Source organism: Microtus oregoni, unplaced genomic scaffold (genome assembly GCF_018167655.1).
Source record: "Microtus oregoni isolate MIOR12 unplaced genomic scaffold, Mior012 000037F_ref0000500, whole genome shotgun sequence".
NCBI classification, from domain to species: Eukaryota; Metazoa; Chordata; class Mammalia; order Rodentia; family Cricetidae; genus Microtus; species Microtus oregoni.
The window spans coordinates 6,341,568-6,361,557 of record NW_024543096.1 but is presented as its reverse complement, the minus strand read 5'-3'; the positions used below and the strand labels follow the sequence as shown (position 1 = coordinate 6,361,557).

At 39.6% G+C, this 19,990-nt stretch overlaps 1 protein-coding gene across 2 annotated transcripts in view; it reads right to left on the bottom strand.

Annotated features, from left to right (window-relative positions):
* The window catches only part of Epc2 (enhancer of polycomb homolog 2), a 95,157-nt gene that overhangs the window by 32,498 nt on the left and 42,669 nt on the right, over window positions 1-19,990 (bottom strand). For both annotated transcript variants that reach the window (XM_041631489.1, XM_041631490.1), the window contains exon 3: window positions 7,189-7,334. In XM_041631489.1, the coding sequence (XP_041487423.1) occupies window positions 7,189-7,334 (146 nt within the window). The remainder of the gene's footprint in view (window positions 1-7,188; window positions 7,335-19,990) is intronic.

Here is a 19,990-nt window from a genome sequence, read left to right as displayed (position 1 = left end):
CAAACTACAGCAATGAAGATTTGACATAATCACAAAGTCTCAAGGACAGGATTCCTGAGAAAGCACAGTAACATCAGCCATGAATTACTTTTCAAAAGACTCGCGTTCAAATCAAAAATCTTCTATTTCAATTCTAAGCCTATTAATGAAACAGCTAAGTAACAGTATGTTCCTTGTTCACAGGGAACCAAAACTAATCCATTAAAATTCATATGATTGCCAGGCTTAGTGGCAAAACACCTGTAATCTCAACGGTTAGGAGGTAAAGGCATGAGGATTAGGAGCCTTAGGCTAGCTTGACCTAATGAGACCCTAAAGAAAACAAACAAAAAACCCAAAATGCCAAACAAATAAATCACACTATTCCACTACCTGTATATTTGAGAAAATTACTAAAGAAAAATCTATGTAATCCATCCTTTCATTCAAAGATTTCACTACAGCTTTCATTTATAAAAAAAAATTTTCCTAGCCACATAGTGCTAAGACAACTACCCTCTGCAGCAATGTGAACAATGCTGGTTTCCCAGCAATACAAAGTTAAAACAAACCTGGGGGAAACAACACTTTGAGCTGTAATGGAAACTATAAACACTAAATTTGAGGGCAGGAATGATGGCTCCGCAGTGAACAACACATGTTGCTCTGCTGTGGACCCTGGTTTGTTTCCCAATGCTGCATGGGTATAACAACCACCCTGAACTCCAGTCCCAGCTGATACAACAACTTCTTATGTCTGCAGGCACCAGACATGCACATGGAGCACATACAAACAGGCAAGCAGCACTGTTCATAAAATTTTAAAAATCTAAAAAAATTTAAATTTAGAATTTCTTTCATCGATTTGATAACACACAGCAATAAAACTATCACTGCCTATAGTGCAACTATTAAAAATTATGTTTTGAAAGCCAAAGAGAGGACGAGACAACAAAATAGCCCAGTATCAAGATACTTTTCTTGAAAAAGAACCATTTGACTATTCAAGATGTTCTAGGGGGCTGGAGAGATGGCTCAGTGGTTAAGAGCATTGCCTGCTCTTCCAAAGGTCCTGAGTTCAATTCCCAGCAACCACATGGTGGCTCACAACCATCTGTAGTGACGTCTGGTGCCCTCTTCTGGTCGGCAGACATACAGACAGAATATTGTATACATAATAAATAAATAAATATAAAAAAATATATAATTAAAAAACTGTATACATAATTAATAAATAAATCTTTAAAAAAAAAAGATGTTCTAGGACTCTTCCCAGGAATATGATACAGAAATGATAAAAGGTAGATAATAAAATCTACTTTAACCCCCCAAACACCTGTTAATCTCAAAATACTTTATATTGGTATGGATTTTGGCTAATTGAAAAAAAAATTATTTTTCCATTCCTGTTTAAAATAATTTGTATATTGACACAAATGCAAAATTATGTCATTGTATATATATATTTCTATTTCTCTTAAAAATATTTTGCACATTGTTTTAAGTATAAGATTATTTTTGTCCTATTGTATGTATGTTTATACTTATGTTTAGGATATTTTGTATATTGATGTAAATTAGGGATTTTTTAAAAAGATTTATTTATTTATTTATTTTGTATGCAGTGTTCTATCTGCATGTATGCCTGCAGGCCAGAAGAGGGCACCAGACTGCATTATAGATGGCTGTGAGCCACCATGTGGTTGCTGGGAATTGAACTCAGGACCTCTGGAACCATCTCTCCAGCCCCAAAGTAGGGATACTTATGTCACAGTGCACTACACATTTCTACCTCTGATTGCGATATTTTTGTATACTGTCACAATTTTGAGGTCATTGTCCTCTGTACAGCTGCCTACAGATTGTTTATTTTTATAATGTGAAACTTTAGTTTTTAAAACTATATAGGTTATTAAGAATTACAGATTAATAGTCACCCATATTTGTCATTGGCTAAACAGACTGAGCTCCCACAACACAGGAAGATGCCATAATTCTAGCTTCTCTTCTGTTTCTCATCTCATAGCTTCTGGCAGGAATCTAGCACCAGGAAAATAGAACTGATACAAATCCTGGAACTTCACTATGGATTTTAGCTGAGTAGAAGGAGCAGGATAGAAGTCAGTGTGGCTACTTTTTCAGGCTGTGATGATGGACTTTAAGCAACTGTGAAATGTTTAGTAAAGGTCACCAGACTGAGATTTAGACGACTGCGTACAAACCACAGGTTAGAAATGCAGACCTGGCCTTCTGGGCAAAGGGAACAGGGAAGATCTATAAAGAGGCGCAGAGCATTGGGAGCCAGGTAGAAGAGTCTTTATCATAAACCACTTAATAATTTTTCCTCCTTCTTAAAAAAAAGGTTTTTAATAAAACCACGACTAGCATAATGAAAAGTCCAGATGAGACACCATAAAAATGGAAGAGGTGGATAAGGCAACATGACACTTCAAAACAAAAATCACTGGTTTTATTTAGGATACACAGGCTGTGAGTGGCTATAAAAAAGTCAACCATCGCATACAATGCTGGTCAACTACATGAGAGACAATGCCCTTAATTAAGAAAGAAAGAGATGGGTGTGAAAATGATGAATTTGAAAATTCTGCTATGTTAGAAATGTTATAGAGAAATATTGCCTGGAGCTTAGCAGGTAGAAATAGAACTTGAGGGCCAGCAAGAAGCTGATGGGAACTTAAGATAAAAGAGTAAGCTGAGGACAGGACACCAATGTGAATATTAACGCATGACAGAAAAGGGCAAAGGAAAAGGAGAAAACCAAAATCATCAAATGTGGCTAATATCATCTGATATAACACAGGGACACTGAGGTGAGCACAGGTTGAAAGAGGCTCCTGGATGACAATCTGGAGACTACTTTGAACTTAAAGAATTCAGTGGTATGAGTAAAAGATTATGCTATGTAGAAGGCACTAAGTATTTCAAATTATCCTTTGAAAATTAATATATGACAAAAAGAGAGAGACAAGATGGAAGTTTGTTGGAAAAGATGAGATTAAATGAAAGAGTTATCTTGGCAACAAAGATCCTAGAATACTTTTTTGAGAAGACAAAGACTTAAGAGATGTGAGAAAAGGTAAGTAAAAATGAGATATGTAAGAAATGTTATACAAGCAAATAGGAAGGGCTAGGATTCTGCCTTTGTAAGAGGATAAAAAGAGATACGAAGGTAGGAAGGAAGGAAACTGCAATTCATGGGTGATGGGTCTCTATTTCCCCCACATACTGTTAGAAGCTTTCTAACTGGGGCAGGGGTGGTAGAAGGCAAGAAGTAAATGGTCTTCCTATGAGGAGCAGTGTTAGAAAGCATGTGAGAAGAGGGTGTTAGTTTACGGAGATAACAAGATTTATAACTGAAAACATTAAAAATCATTCTAGAAAATGTTTGCTTTAAAAAATGGGCATGATTCACAAACCAGCAATCCCAACACCCAGCAGGTAAAGCAGGAGGAACTACAGCAACTTTAAGGCCAGCCTAAAAAAGACCTTCTGCTTTACAAAGTATTTTATTAAGGTATTGATATTGAGAGGAAAGTCAAAGAAAGAGAACGCTAGTTAAGGTAGCTTGTGGCAAAACAACAACAAAACCATTTCACTTAGAAATGACTACAAATGTACAAAGAAGCTTACAAGAATAAACCATTTCAAAGAACACCTGTGTACTTTTAGACCTAGACTCATCCACTGTTATCTTTAATACTTTTATCTAAACTAACATCTTTTTCTTTTGATTTTTAGAGACAGTAGCTCTGTAGACCAGGCTGGCCTTGAACTCAAGAGATCCACCTGCCTCTGATTCCCAAGTCTGGGATTAAAGGGGTCCACCACCACCGCCTGGTATTACCAACATGTAATTATCAACATTTATATTTACACTATATATTTATATATTTATAATTTTGCCAAGTAATTAGAAATATGACTCTATTATTTCCCCCTTTTAAGTATGACGTATGATCTAAGTTCCGGAACTGGAATTAGCTGTCTCAAAGTAAAGAGGATTTTAAAAAGACATGGAAGACCATCTGGGATGAGACAGTTAATTTAAAGGGTCTTGGTGGAGATGCCAAGAGGTTTTATGAGAAGAGGGAGAAAAAAAAAATCCAGAAGTCCCTCAAAGAAGTCATGAGCAGAGGTACATGGCTTATTATATCCATTAAAATCAGCAAAAAGATGACATCACTCCCAAATGCACAGGGTAAAAACACTGAGAATAAAATTTCAACAAGTCAGCTGCACTCAAGGAGGCTGAGGCCAACCGGAGCTATACAGGAAGCTCCAGAACAGCCAAACAAGGTGAGAGGTCTTGCCTCAAAGAAATAAAACAAACAGAACAAGAGGAAGCAGAGTACAGCTCAGAGAAATAAAATCAGAAGGGACAAAGCTGCTTAAGAACAACACTGGAGACAGTTGTATGATAAAGAGGAGAGTTTAGTAGTAGCAAAATTTCTTAGCATGCACAAGGTCCTGGGATCAGGCTCCAGCATAAGGGTAAGTGAACAGAAAATAAGCAACAGATGAAGACTGACAGTAACCACAGCATTTGGTAACAGTCTCAAAAAAGACTTCATTGCAGCCACCTCCAGCATGACAGGAGCAGAAACCTTGCCTGTCTTTTTAAGTTTTTCTTCTATTAACCTATTAAATACTAGTTTACTACAAACTCAATTCTCTGCCTTGTGATACCATGACAGCCCTCAAAAGGAATTAATGGAGCAGGGAGTTAGTAGGAGGACAGCTAGCCTTTCGGGGGTAACTCCTTAGTTCTGATAACAGGGTCTTCTCACGGTCCTCTGTTGACAACTCTGCCACTATTTCTTCTGTGTTTTTAAATAGGAGCTATCATGTCCTCGGTTTAGCAACTTGTTTGAAGGCCTAGAATCTAATTCCTAAGCAAAGAGAAAATAAGATGGCACTAAGCATAAGTGCATAATCAACTACCAGGTGTGTGCCTTTCTGTCTATCCTGTTCCTATTTGATAGTTTATTTATTATTTTTTATGTACATTGGTGTTTTGTCTGCATGTATGTCTGTGTGAGGGTGTCAGATCTTGGAATTATAGACAGTTGTCAGCTGCCCTGTGGGTGCTGGGAATTGAACCCAGGCCCTCTGGAAGAGCAGACAGTGCTCTTAAGTGCTGAGCCGGCTCTCCCAGCCCTGTTCCTATTTGAATAAGCTGTACAAAGGTAGAACTTGTTTATCTGTCTCATTCAATGTTATCATCTATTTGTTTGCCTAGACACTAAGATAGTAATCAATTCAGCGGGGAACAGAAGACTTCTGATGCTATAATCTCAGCCATACCAAGTGAGTTCCCATTATGGAAAACTTATGGAATTTTCCATTATGGAAAATTTATTTTGGAATAAATTCCAAAAGACTAGCCTAGCCTAGATTTGCTGGGAACATTTGTATATAAAAGGACCCCAGAAACTGTTTGATACTTGTGGATCTGAACTCAGAGCAACTGTGAGCACAAACTGTGAACATTTTAAAACATGGTCTCATGTTTCGCAGGCTAGTCTTAAATCTGCCATGCTGTGAATCTTTGAATCCTAGTCATACTTCTGACTACCTCTGAAAAGCTGGGATTATACACACATGCCACCACACCTGGTTATAAAGCAGTGTTAGGAATCAAATTCTAGGCCTTGAACATGCTTGCTAAACACACTTTACCAACTGAATTTTAGCTCCATAGAACATTGGGTGTTACTTTCAGTCAAAACAAGGGTAAGATTGGTGAACAGTACAGTCAAATAATTTTTCCAATGGAAAGGTTTTGAAAATGTTCTGAAGAGCTGGTACACTTTAGAGCAGTGGTTCTCAACTTTCCTAAGGCTGCAAACCTTTATAATACAGTTCCTCATGCTATGGTGACCTCCAAACAAAATTATTTTTGTTGCTACTTCATAACTGTAATTTTGCTATTATAAATTGTAATATAAATATGTGATATGCAGGATATCTGGTATGTGGCCCCCCCTAAAAAGGTCATTCATGACCCATAGGTTGAGAACCACTGCCTTAGAGATGTAAAGAATTTAAGTTGTAAGGGGAATCAATTTTTAGGTAAACTAGTGAAAAAATTTAATAATCGATTGTATAGTTTATTTGCAATTTTTGTTATATCCCTAACTTCCTTATAAATAATTAGCACATTAATATACCACACCATACCAAAAGTAATTTTAAGACAGTTTATTTAAAAATCTAATTATGCAAAAATACATCTTTTATTATAGCAAGCTTGCAAGACAAAAATAGCATAAAGAGTACAAAAATCCCCAATAATTTCATCATCCAAATACAACCATTGTGGGCATTTTGTTGTATCTTCTTTTTCTTACTGTACATATGCAAATATGCCTTACCTAAACCTCGTTGCTGAGTAAATTCTATATCCTCTTTTCAAAACTTAGTATCATGCAATAAACAATACCCTCTGATATTAGTCACCTTTCAAACTCATTATTAAAATGCCCGCATTATAGTCCATCATACAGGTAAATGTCTCTCTTTTAATTTTTGTGGTGCAAGGGAGATGATACCAGGTTTTCCACATGTTAAGTAAGAGCATCCCATCTGAACAACATCCCCAGCAATCTATTTATTTTTCTGCAGATAATTCTAGACATGAGGTCATTAAGTCAAAAGGATAAGCACTTAAAGTCTCCTGACATGAGCAGTTTAATTCTTTCTAGAAAGACAGCTACTATTCTAAATTCCTTGTGAAATTTTGCTTACTAAAGAAATTCTCATTACTTTGTGAATGATTTTCTATAACTTAGCATTTTGAATAATATGCCAGTTATTAAATTTAAAACTCATTGAAAATAATGGAAACTTGTATACATTTGGGCAACTGAACAAGATTTAAGATAACTACCTCAGAAATCCAATTAAAACAATATTAGGTGTGGAAATATCAAAAACATAGCAACTACACAAAGGATCAAGGCACTCAAACACTATTCAATCCATATGGAAAAACTCAGGACGTTATTCTCCATGCTCCTATTCAAGAAAATAATGAAATATTTCACACAGAAATTCTAGGATGTCAGAAAAAGAAAGAAATTCAACAAACAGTAAAATGCAGCACATTCCGACAACACACTTGGATGAGGGGAAGCTAAAGTGTTAATTAGTTTAATTATAAAGAGACACCTTTACATGGTACAGTACCTGGTTAGAACTGGCTTTTTCAAGTCTGTCAATCATAATTTCAAATTGCAAAGGTTTAATTTCCATCTTTCTGTTAAGTCTATTTAATAATGTCTCATCTTCCGAATCCATATCATAATCTGGTTGCTCGTTGTCTAGGTTAAAAGCTAGGAAAAAAAGAATAATTCTTTAAACTGAGTTGAAATCATGAAGTTGTACACACACAAATCAGTTTTAGAGACTGTAAAAGGGCAGGCATATGGCTTTACACATGATTTAAAGTTTGACAGAGTAAAACATCAACTGAGAAACTATTTTTAAAGTACCCTACACATAGGACAAAATATAAAATAGTAGTTATACGAAGAACTACAGGAGAACATTAAAAATCTGCAATTAAGCTTAGCATACAACATACAATGCCAATCACTGAAGATAAAATGTAAAATAAAAATGTTTTAATGGTGTTAGAATGGCAAACTAATTACAATATAAATTAAGGCTAATTCCTATTCTTATTATAAAGTTAATAAATTACTCCCTATATCTCCCTCTATTTAAAAAAAAATCAAGATACACTAAAATATAAGAAGAAATTGCAGGAGGAAAATATATGGACAGTTTTAAATTCAAACACCATAATAACTAATTTAAAATACTTGACTACATAAAATTTTAAATTTCTATATATAAATTTTTATAACAATAAGTCAAGAGACAAAGAACTAAGGGTAAAGTAACACATAAAGAGCCACTTTCCTTATGATTTCTCAAAAATATAAGCAAAAAACTAATCTTAAAAAAACTGGCAAAGAATTTTTAGTAGAGAATACCAAAGGATTTTTAAACATGCAAATTAGGCAGACACAGATACAATATTTGTCACACATCAGCTAGATAAGATATAAAAGCTGACATTAAGCTAGTTGGAGGATAAGAGGAGCAAATTATAACTGGTATTTATCAATTAAAATACATATTCTCTGACATAGTAATTCCAATAACTTAAATTTACATAGAAAAAATACATAAAGGATTTTTTTGTGACACTATGAGAAATAAAAAATTGCAAACGAAGCATTCTACAGAGGAAAAGAGAAATGACAGTGGATACATGCTCAGACTGTTAACCAAAGCCCAGGCGGGAATGAGCTGTGAGCAGTCACGATGAGGTGAGGCTGAAAGGACGTGTGCAGAGGGCCAAGGTGTAGAAAGGACATGGGTGGGCATACGCACATGTGTGCAGAGTATTTTGAGAAAAAAAAAAGTTGCTGATAATTTGCTACTTCTGCTCAAGAGAGGCTATTAAGATAGAAGTTCAAGGATGGAAAAGGGAATACCAATTTTTTCTCTGATATGCATTGTTAGGCATTTAAAAATATCTGTGTCTTTACTGAAAAGGCTAACGTGCACAAATAAGTATTGAAAATATGTGGTGAGAATTGAGAACAAAGCAGTAAGAAAAGTCAGTCACTAGCGTGCTGGTTACTTAATGCTGCCTGCACATGAAGGTGAACCCATATGTAACTATCCTCCACATCTGTACTATTTGTACAATTAAGCATGACATTCTTAGGGGTAATTCCCAATACTGACAATAGAAATAGGGGTATATGCTTATTAACTTTAATAAAACCAGTCACTACAGATAAGATTTGAACTCTAATTCATTCTTTAAAATACTTTACCACTAAAAACGATAATAAAAATAAATGTTAGCCAATACTTATATACTTTTATACTAATTACTATGGACTAGGCAATAGCTAATTAGTGTGCTTTATGTCTACTAAATCGACTGTCTCAGCTTCCCAATGTAGTAGGTATTTGATGCCCCAATGAGTCTTAGATTCTGAAATTTTACAATGTGAGTGTATTTAACTTGTACTATATCCTACACAATGAAAACTACAGAGTCAGGATTCTAGACTTTTATTGGTTAACTTAGGACATACTGCTCTGTACTTATGATTGATTTAAAAATACACTTGAAATTTAAAAAATGTAGTTTTTAGCCTTTATAATTATTTTAAATTTACATGATTTCATTTATTCAAAAAGGCAGCCCAATTCATATCAAACTCAATGAGAGACATTATAGAACCTATAAACTATACAGATTACTAAACACTAGTCTTTTTTCCATAAGAAAATGCTATTTGCAGTTGCACACAATGAACACCTTTGTAATGCAGATTAACAACAGTTAACCTGGTAGCTGATACAGTAGAAGCTAAAGAAAGACTTTCTTAACTGCTAAGCAGCATTAACCTAATATGCTACTTTCCAGTCATCAGAAATTCCCAAAAGTTCAAGGGCAAGACTATATATAAAATTTGCATGACCATCTTGTACACACCTACCTAATCTTACTCACCTCTTGTTCCTCCACCTCCTATCTGCTCTATCTTCTGATTCTATGCTGACAAAAGCCAGCACCCCCACTTGTGAGGCGGGGGGAAAGGACAAGAAAAGCTGGGAAATAGTTTAGAAAAATTAATGGTGAGAATTGACAGGAGATCTGACAATGCGCTAAATCAGAATTAGGGCAAAGACTAGCTTAAACTAGCACTCTAATTATTCTAGCACTACCATTTTCCCTTTTATCTGAAAACTATACAAGCGTCATTAGAGACTTCAACTTTCTGCTGGTTCCAAACCAGGTACAGGTGTTTCAGCATTCTGTTTACCCCATGCACGGGTTCTTTATGTTATCAGATAAAAAGGCAGACTCTCTTGTAACAGCTGTTATTTATATAGCTCTACTAGTACTTGGGAAAAATGAATACTAAACGCTGTTGGCTAAAACAGTATTTGTTAAATATGGTATAAGACTCAAACTATAAGCAGAATATTTCTAATTTATTGAGAACTCAGTTTTTGAAACCCAGAAAACATCTTTTCTTGCTATATAACAAATGATATAAACAAACAATGGGTTAGTGTTGCAGGTCAGTCAATTAAACAAAAAAAGTAAACACTCCCTATATAAAAGAAAAAGAGAGGTAGAGAGAGCTGGAAGAGCTAGAAATTTTCTTGTACCTCAGGGAACATTGAGGAAGTGGGGGCAGAAAGATTTTAAAAGCCAGAGGCACAGGGAGCTCACTGATTCTGTGTCTTCTAGTTATGTTAGAAGCTATACCCATAACCTCTCATCAACATGATTGACCAAACATGGGCTGACCAATGACAACAATATATGTCAACGTGGATGGGGCAAAAAGTCCACAAGGTAAACCTACAAGCAAATAAGGAATGCTGGGCAACAGAGAAACCATTTTCTTCAGGGAGGAGCACATCAATTGGTTGTCCAGTGTCAAACAGCCCCAAATATATATATATACACACAAGTAACACAATATGGACCAAACAGATTATATTTAGGAATACCTATGCATACACATATGCATATATGATTGTAATAATAAAAAAGAGGCCATGAATTTGAAGAAGAGTAGGGAGCGACTATGGGAGAGTTTAGAGCTTAGAGGAAAGGGGAAAAATGCTATAGTCATAACCTCAAAAAATAAAATTTAAATAAAAAGGCATCGACAAGGTTAATAGGGACATATATGTCCCTGCATGCAAATGTCTTGTGGTAAAAGTGTATCAGCAACAAAACAAAAAAAGAAACAAGAGGATTTAAAGATGTGCATAATCATGCTAAGAAGGAAAAAATAAAGCGGGAAAGAAAGCAGAAAATTCCCTTCAGTGTCCACCAAGAAAATTTGGTTACTTCTGTAAGAAGAGCAACAGCTGCTGCATTGGAAAAAATTCTGTATAGTCTCTTGACAGAATATATAAATTCTCTTCAAGTTGACTAGTTATATCTTAAGGAATATATGCTTAGTTTAGCTAGGAGTACCTTTCAAAGTCAGTTAGCATTTGGCCATATTCATATCCAAGTATCTAATAAGCACAGTAGCCTAATGGAATGAAAACACATATAACCAGGAAGATCATATTTTCAATAGCTGAAATATGGCGAGATGTTTTCCAAGGGAAGTAGCTAACTAAGCATGGTATAACGCGAGTGGTATCCAATTCAGTGGAGCACAACAGTGAGGCAGCTGCTCTCATCACTTCACAGTACCACTAGCAACATGACAGCTAACTACTATATACTACCATGCTCATTACAGGTTGCATGATATGGGGAAACATTTATTCTCTCCCCCTATTTTTTCCTCTCAATCTCCAGAAGGGAAAGATAAGGAATGGTAATACTAATTAAGTTTCTTTCTACCCCTTCACAGTTTCCTGACTGGTGGAGCTGGGAGAACTTAAGTAGGTATATGATCTCTCGTGTATGTCTATCCTACCTTCCTTTATTCCTCCCTCCCTTCCTTCCTTCTAAGCCTCCACCGAATGGTAAGCAAAAGAGGCTGAAGCACCTACAAGTGAAGACCAGATGCCACCATTGCTTCAGTAACGAGTGGTACAATAAGCGTTTCTAATGAAGGTCTTAATTAGAAAGTCATTTAAGACACATTATTTTTTAACTTCTGATGCTACTTTAAGTACTATTAAAACTGTTTCTCAATTTTAAAGTAGGAAAGGGAAAGGAATGGTATTTTGCCGAATATAGTATTTTTAAACAGTCAATATTTTCTGCTACTCCTTTTTATTTGTTGATATCAAAACGTTTTATTTTCTATAATTTGGTCTCCACCTCATGGTCTTTAGACAATACAACCAACTCTTCCATTTGTTTTACTTATGCTCCTATTATTGACATAAGAGTGCAGCACCATGTGTAGTGTAAGCATTCTCTGACATATTGTACTGCCAATCAGTCCTTAAAAATCAAGGTTTTACAAATAACAAAGCCTGTACTGTTCACCTCTCTACTTATTTGTGAATTCATAGCTCTTTACACAAATTATCTTGTATTTATAGAAGTCTACCCTGCCCTGGACACTTACCCAGTTCTGTCTGATACCTTTTCATAGATTACTTGACAACAAACAGGGGTGCCTATTGTTGCGGTAAAACACCAAGATAATGAGCAACATGGGGAGGAAAGCACTTATTTTAGTTTACAGTTTACAGTCTATCACTGAGGGAGGTTAGGGAAGGAACTCAAGGCAAGGGCTAATGAAGAAGCCATGGAGAAACACTGCTTACTACTGGCTTACTTTCCATGTCTTACTCAGCCTGCTTTCTTATACAACCCAGAACAATATGTTCACGGGTGGCACGTCAATCACTGATTAAGAAAATGCATACAGGCCTGGCTATGGTCCTATTTGATGGGGGCATTTTCTCAGCTGAGGTTCCCTCTCAAATGATTCTAGCTCATGTCAAGTTTATATAAAACTAATCAGCACAGTAATAGATACAAAGAGAAGAAAGCCATTTCCTTTGGAACTACAACTTAAGAAACAACATCAAATCACTGCTAATCACCAGTATCAGCTGAGTATACTGAGACATTTTTGAAAACTAAATTCTAATCTTAAATAGTATGAAGTAAGATTTTTTTTTGGCTTTTTCTAGACAGGGTTTCTCTGTGTAACCATCCTGGCTGTCCTAAAATTCACTTGGTTGACCAGGTTGGCCTGGAACTCACTGAGATCCACCTGCCTCTTCCTCCCAAGTGTTGAGATCAAAGGCTCGGGCCACCACTGCCTGGCTGGAAATAACATTTTTAAAATAGAAGAGAGTAGTACCATTATTTGGAATTTTGAAGACAAACCTTTTCCTATTCTATAATAATATACTGTGACAAAAGCTACTTAAGGGACAAAGGGTTATTCTGGTTCACAATTCCAAGTTACATCACAGTAGGGAAGACAGGAAGGAGCTGAGAGCAATCGGAATGATGCATGCATGCTAGTACTCAGCTAGCTTTATCCACACTCCTACAATCTAGGATTCCCTGTCAATGGAATGATGCCACCCACAGTGGGCAGGCCCAACAAACATACTCATAAGACATGCTAATATAATAGACAATCCCTCTGAGACTCCCTTTTCTGGACATTCAAAATTCTGTTAAATTGACAATTAAAACTAAACATCATATGCTAAGATTAATAGTTGCTACTTCAATAGAGACTGACTTTCTAAGATGTTTTTATTACATACATTATGTATGATAATAGATTTCATAACCTTCATACATCTAATGTACTGAACTCGCACCCCCAGCTCTTACTGTCTCCTTCTCCTACCACTATCTCCAGTCCTCTTTTCTTTCCAACAATCCCACTTCTACTTTCATGTCTTTGGGTATGTGGTTCTATGATTGCATTAAAGGTATTTCTAGGAGCATGTGTTATGATTTGTCTACAGGCACATGGAGCATCTTAATAGTGCTTCTTCCATCAACCTGCCTTATCAACCTTAACTGCATGTTGTTGTGCTTTCCTGTCGCTTTAAGGGACAAGCCACGCCCACTTTCATTACCTGAAAAGTGAAAAGTCTCTTTTCCATCTTCCTCTCTGAGAGGAAGATGGAAAAGAGAGCCTGAGCTCGCTCTCTTTTCCATCTTCCTCTCGGAGAGGCAGCTTTGCTTCTGCCTCTCTCCCCACTTCTCTCTTCCCCCCTTCTCTGTCTCTTTCTCCTCTTCTCTCTCTCTCTCTCTCTCTCTCTCTCTCTCTCTCCCCCCTCCCTGTCTCCCCCTTCACCCTTCCTCCTCCATAACTCCCTGAATAAACATTCAACCTCACCCTGCATGTTGTGTCTATCCATGTTTCTGTCTTCTGCCCGCCCACCATGTGTCTCCCTGCCTAGAACTAGCCATTGCTTAGGGACCAGCAGCCTACTCTGCCTGGGGCCCACTGCCTGCTGCCACATGGCCTGCCACCACTGCTCTGGGACCAGCAGCTGTCTCTGCCTGGGACTGGCTGCTCCCAGGGCCTGCTGTCTGCCGCCACATGGCCCGCCGCCACCGCTCAGGCCGCCGCTCTGGGACCGGCAGCCATTTCTGCCTGGGACTGGCTGCTCCCAGAGCCCGCTGCCTGCCACCACATGGCCCGCTGCCACCATTTGGGACCTACAGCATTTCTGCTGCCTACTGCCGCGGGGATCTTGGAGCATTTTTTTTAAAAAGAACATTTTAGTGCCGTGACTCGGATGATTCGCCCGCCCCAGACTTTCACCTGGGGCCAGAGTTCCAGCTGTAGGCGCTGTCCGGGACTCTGAGCTCCCTCCTGGGGCAGAATCAGGACTCGAGGACCTTCTCTACAATGACCCACGTGTTCCATCTGCCTGGACGCAGCTCCTCCAAACAACAAATCAACTAATCGTGAGTGTCCCCATCTCGGCTAGCTTAACCATCTCTTTTAAACCAAGGGATTGACCATTGAGCTCCCGGCAACCCTTCATGGTTTTTAGGGATGGGGGGACCTCCAACCGCGGGCTTTCAGGGCCTCGGTTGTTCCCTTTGCTGGCATTCAATTTGGCTTGTCTCCTGTGCTAAGCCTGTGCCTGAGACGGCTGGCCTTAGCCAGACCCTCAGCTCACCCGCGCCTGGAGGCCCGGGGTCTCCAGTTCTCCCTCTTTTTCTTCTTTCATTCCTTTTCTTCCTTCTTTTCGTCGTAACTGCTGCTACGGTGCAGCACGCCGCTACGGTGCGGCCTGACCTTGGCTGAATCCCTCCTGCCCGGGAATCCCTCTCCTGTCGGAGGCTCGAGTCGATTCAGCCAGGTTATAGCACCCCCCTGTGAGCTCGGACGCCTGTTCACAGGGCCTGGGTGTTCATGCCATCTGCATCTTGCCTTAACGGGGAGCCGTTCTCGTTGTAGGCTTGAGGTGCCACGGTTTTTGCGGGTGTTTTCACGTCCTTGACCATGGGAGCCAAGCCATCCAGACCTATCACTCTGGCCTCATGCTTTAAATGCCTCACACTTATCAGTCTCTATCCAAAATGGCCCCAACTACCTTAAAAAAATTTAAATGGCCGTTTTTTTTTTTTTTCGGTTCCAGCCTTTTGCTCCTCCCCTCTGCTGCTTTTGTTATGGCATGGCAGGCTCTCCAACAGAGCAGACTACATGTGGTGGTTGCCATCTTGGCTGAGGGCCAGATCACATGACCACACTCTCCTGGTTTTACCCTACCTCTTCACTTGGTTTTCACTAAACTCCTCATGCTAACTCTGTTAAATGTGTTTTGAGCAATGGCATGTCTCTGATAGGGCCCATCAGAGTCGTCCACATTGCCCAATTCCTGCTCACTCTTTCTACACATAATAATACATATATTTTAAACTGGTGAGAGGTTTTGCAAGGTGACCTCACCAAACAAATTTCAAACCAAATTTATCTCTTATGCTACAGTCATTATATGTCTAAAACTTCTGTTTTTCACAAACCCAAGGAGTTCTCGTGAGTTCCAGGGAGCCGAATTAAAGAATCCACCTTAAACAGGGACACCAGACATTCCCATGCCACAGACATCAGTCAGAAGCAAAGAGACCAGCTATGCCAGGATGTGACCAGCACCCAGCCTTCTCTTGCGCCCCCCCCCCAAAGACGACGCCCACAATCAGCCGGAAGCAGTCTTGAGAGTTCGCCGCCCCAGTTCCTTTGGGCTGTGGTGCCTGGTCTCCTGCTTTTTATTATAAGGAAGACCTGGGAATGTGCTTTCCTGTTGCTTTAAGGGACAAGCCACGCCCACTTTCATTACCTCTGACCTGCCCACCGCCATCTTGGGCCCTTCTTTTTCTGCTTCCTTGACGTACGTGCTTTTTATTATAAGGAAGACCTGGGAATGTTATGGTTTTGGTCCCTTTAAGAGACAAGCCACACCCATTCCTCTCCCCATCCGCTGAGGCAGGCTGATTTTCAGCTTCCGGCCTGAGCTCGTTCTCTTTTCCATCTTCCTCTTGGAGAGGCAGCTTCGCTTCTGCCTCTCTCCCCACTTCTCTGCTTCCCCCCTTCTCTGTCTTTTTCTCCTCTCTCTCTCTCTCTCTCTCTCTCTCTCTCTCTCTGTCCCCCCCCCCTTCACCCTTCCTCCTCCATAACCCCCTGATTAAACATTCAACCTCACCCTGCATGTCGTGCCTATCCATGTTTCTGTCTTCTGTCTGCCCACCATGTATCTCCCTGCCTGGAACCAGCCATTGCTCGGGGACCAGCAGCCATCTCTGCCTGGGGCCCACTGCCTGCTGCCACGTGGCCTGCCACCACTACTCTGGGACCGGCAGCCATCTCTGCCTGGGACTGGCTGCTCCCAGGGCCCGCTGTCTGCCGCCACATGGCCCGCCGCCACCGCTCGGGCCACCACTCTGGGACCGGCAGCCATTTCTGCCTGGGACTGGCTGCTCCCAGAGCCCGCTGCCTGCCACCACATGGCCCGCTGCCACCATTTGGGACCTATAGCATTTCTGCTGCCTACTGCCGCGGTTCTTGCAGCATTTTTTAAAAAAGAACAACACATGTAAATCCTCAGAAAGGAGTGGGCCCATGAGGCTTTACAGGGTACAAAAAGGCCCCATCTTGGGTAGATTTTGTACATGCAATCACAGTTGCTATAAGTTCAGGAGTGCAACAGCTGTGCTGTATCTGCAAGTCCAGGTCTGACACCAGACTGACGAATGTGAGAAAAAAAATTAATTAAGTTTAATATATGTATTGCTTTTATTTTTAAATAAATTTAAAGTAAACCCTAAGAGAACAAAACAGACATAATAGTTAATGATGAAAGCAAAGATGCAACTTAAAATAGGGATCATGGAAGATCCAGCTTTGAAGCAGTAAGGATGGGGAGGAAAAAGGAGAAATAATTCTAGATCCAGCTCACAAGCATTAAAAATTGTGGAGGCCCCAAAATGTGAGCCTATTTTCAACCTGTCTGAGGTCCGAGAGTTTGAAGTTGCTCAACTGTTAACAAAAATCAGGGCTATACATTCTGTATCAGGATGTGATTACTTGGTTCTTTTGACATTAAGAAGGCTTATACAGGTAGATTCATTCCAACCTAGTAGATGGTCAGGATATACAAACATACTTCTGCTCCTTCTTTTGTAATATTACCTGGGGAATGGCTGCCTTCAGGATACTTGGTCTAGAGTGGCTTCACTGCCTAAACAACAGAATGCTAATGACTTGATGTTTCAAAGTGTTAAAGCAATTAACTGTCAGAGCTGTCCTTTGTATCATGTTAAAGAAGCAATCTCCCCCTGATGGAGGAAGGTCATTGGTTAAGAAATAAAGAAACTGCTTGGCCTCATAGGTTAAAACATAGGTGGGAGGAATAAACAGAACAGAATGCTGGGAGGAAGAAGAAGTGAGCTCAGACTCAACAGCTCTCCTCTCGGGAGCAGACGCCTCAGAGAGACGCCATGCTCCCCTCTCCCGGGCAGACGCGAAAGCTCTGCTCTCTGAGACACATGCGATGAAGCTCCGACCCAAGATGGACGTAGGCTAGAATCTCCCTGGTAAGCCACCTCGTGGGCTACACAGATTATTAGAAATGGGCTAGTGGGCTAGTCCAGGTGCGAGAGTTAGCCGAAAAGAGGCTAGATATAATGGGCCAAGCAGTGTTTAAAAGAATACAATTTGTGTGCTGCTATTTTGGGGCAAAAGCTAGCCAGGCGGCCGGGGTGCCCCGCCGCTCCTATTACAACATCCCCCCTTTTGTACTGGGGTATAAAACTGTATGCAAAATTAAACATGGGAGATTTCAGTATTCACTGGAACTCCCTCCTAGTACTACTATTCTATGTTTTCTGTTTATTTTTAAACATATCTTCATATTTTTTACTTACATTTTTGATTCCCATGCTCTCACCCTGGCAAGAGCTGTTATTTGTTGAGGCTAGTCCCCAACAAAAAAATCCATTCAACAACCCCTCTTGATTTCTGTTTTCATTACTGGAATAGTTATTAGCCTTATGAAAATTATCCTTAGAAAATATTTTACCCATTTCAAAAGGCTGAACTTTTTTTTCTAATTCTAACAATCTTGGTAAGGATAGAGGGTAGAAGCTATCCTTTGATTTCTTTATAGCCTAAATATTTCTAGTTAAGTACCTAATCGAATCCTAATTCACTAATATTATAATAATACAAATTACAAATACTGTTTACTTCTGATATTTTTCTTTTGTGCACTTGTACATATATTTTTCTTTCATTTTGTTTTGTTTTGTTTTCTGAGACATGGTTTCTCTGTAGCTTTGAGGTCTGTCCTGGAACTGGCTCTTGTAGACCAGGCTGGCCTCGAACTCACGCCTGCCTCTGCCTCCCGAGTGCTGGGATTAAAGGTGTGTGCCACCACTGCCTGACCACATATATTTTTTCTAATCCACAAATCCGGAAAACTATTTTTAATTTCATTTGTATATACTGACAATAAGATTCTAGAAGTGTTTTAATCAGCCTACGTCAAATCACACATTCTTAGCACCCAACCTGGCTGGATTCTGAGGAAAAGATACTTTATTTTCCCTCTACTCCCTGCTGCCTGGAAGATGTGCATTCATTAGTGTCTCCCTCCAGTCTGAGTTCTATAATGTCTTGGTTATCAGAAAGCTAAATTTTAGTAGTCTTTGCCTTTACAGTTTATGTTCTTTGCCTGAAGAATTAGGAGCAAGGGAAATAGCTCAGTGAGTAAAGTGCTTGCCATGTGGGCATTAGGACCTCCTACCTGAGCTTCATCTCTGGCACTCATGTCAACAACCAGGTATTGGCAATCCCTACAAGCTGAGCAGCATGAGGTTGGCTGGGTCTGTCTGCCTTTCTAAGGTCCTAACAGAAGGGTCTTGGAAATATAAATTTTCTTTTCCTTTTTCCTTTTTTTCCCATCCTGTTTCTGCCTTTTAAATACCAGCCAGAATGGAAGTATACTTTTTTGGTGGGGGTACTTTGGGGTTCTCTTACTCTTTCTCTTAAGCTGCCCTCCCCACCATGTAGCTGTTTGTGGGCTATACGCCTGATATCCATGCCAAGCTTAAAGGACACGGTCTTCCCTCCACTTCTCCTCCAGGGTGCTGCTGAGATTTTCAGCTTGCCTGCCCTGTTCGTTTTGTTTTTCTTTTAAACTCCAATAAAACTGTCCTTGAGCTTAAAAAACAAAACGATACCAAAAATTAAAACAGGTATGCTTATAAACTCAGTGTTGAGGATGTAGAAGTAGTGGTTTGCTCATGCTTGCTACCCAGCCATACTAGCCTAACTGGGTAGTCACAGGCCAGCGAGGAGGGAAAAAAATCAATGTGGAGAGTTACAGAGGCTCAACATTTGAGGAAGACTTCAGGCTTCTACATGCACAAACATATGCACACACAAGTACATGTATATATGTTGTCTTCTATATATATCTTGTCTGCACTTTTAAATCATGAAGATAACATTATATAATCTCTTCTAAAACTGTTAGTATTGCCGTTCATATTTATTCTTTGTTTCTGTTATTTTTCATATGAAAAACTAACTGACCTAGTACCACCTACCAAATACTTCAATGAAGTAATAAGTGTGGCGGTGGGGTTGCGTCCCCAACACCCCAGCCGCCTGCCCGGCTACCTTATGCCCCAAAATAATTACACAGACACTGTATTCCTCCAAACACTGCCTGGCCCACTCTCTTCTAGGCTAATTCTCACATATTAATTTAGCCCACCTCTAATCATCTGTATGTAGCACCCCAAGGTGCGCTTACCGGGGAGATTCCAGCCTAGTCCATCCTGGGTCGGAGCTTCATCCCGGGAGCGGGGCATGGCGTCTCTCTCTGAGGCATCTGCTCCCGAGAGGAAAGCGGTCGAGTCTCTGAGCTCACTTCCTCTTCCTACCAGCATTTTGTTCTGTTTACTCCTCCCACCTATCCTCTAACCAATAAAATGGGCCAGGGCAGTGCCTTTATTAGCCAATGACCT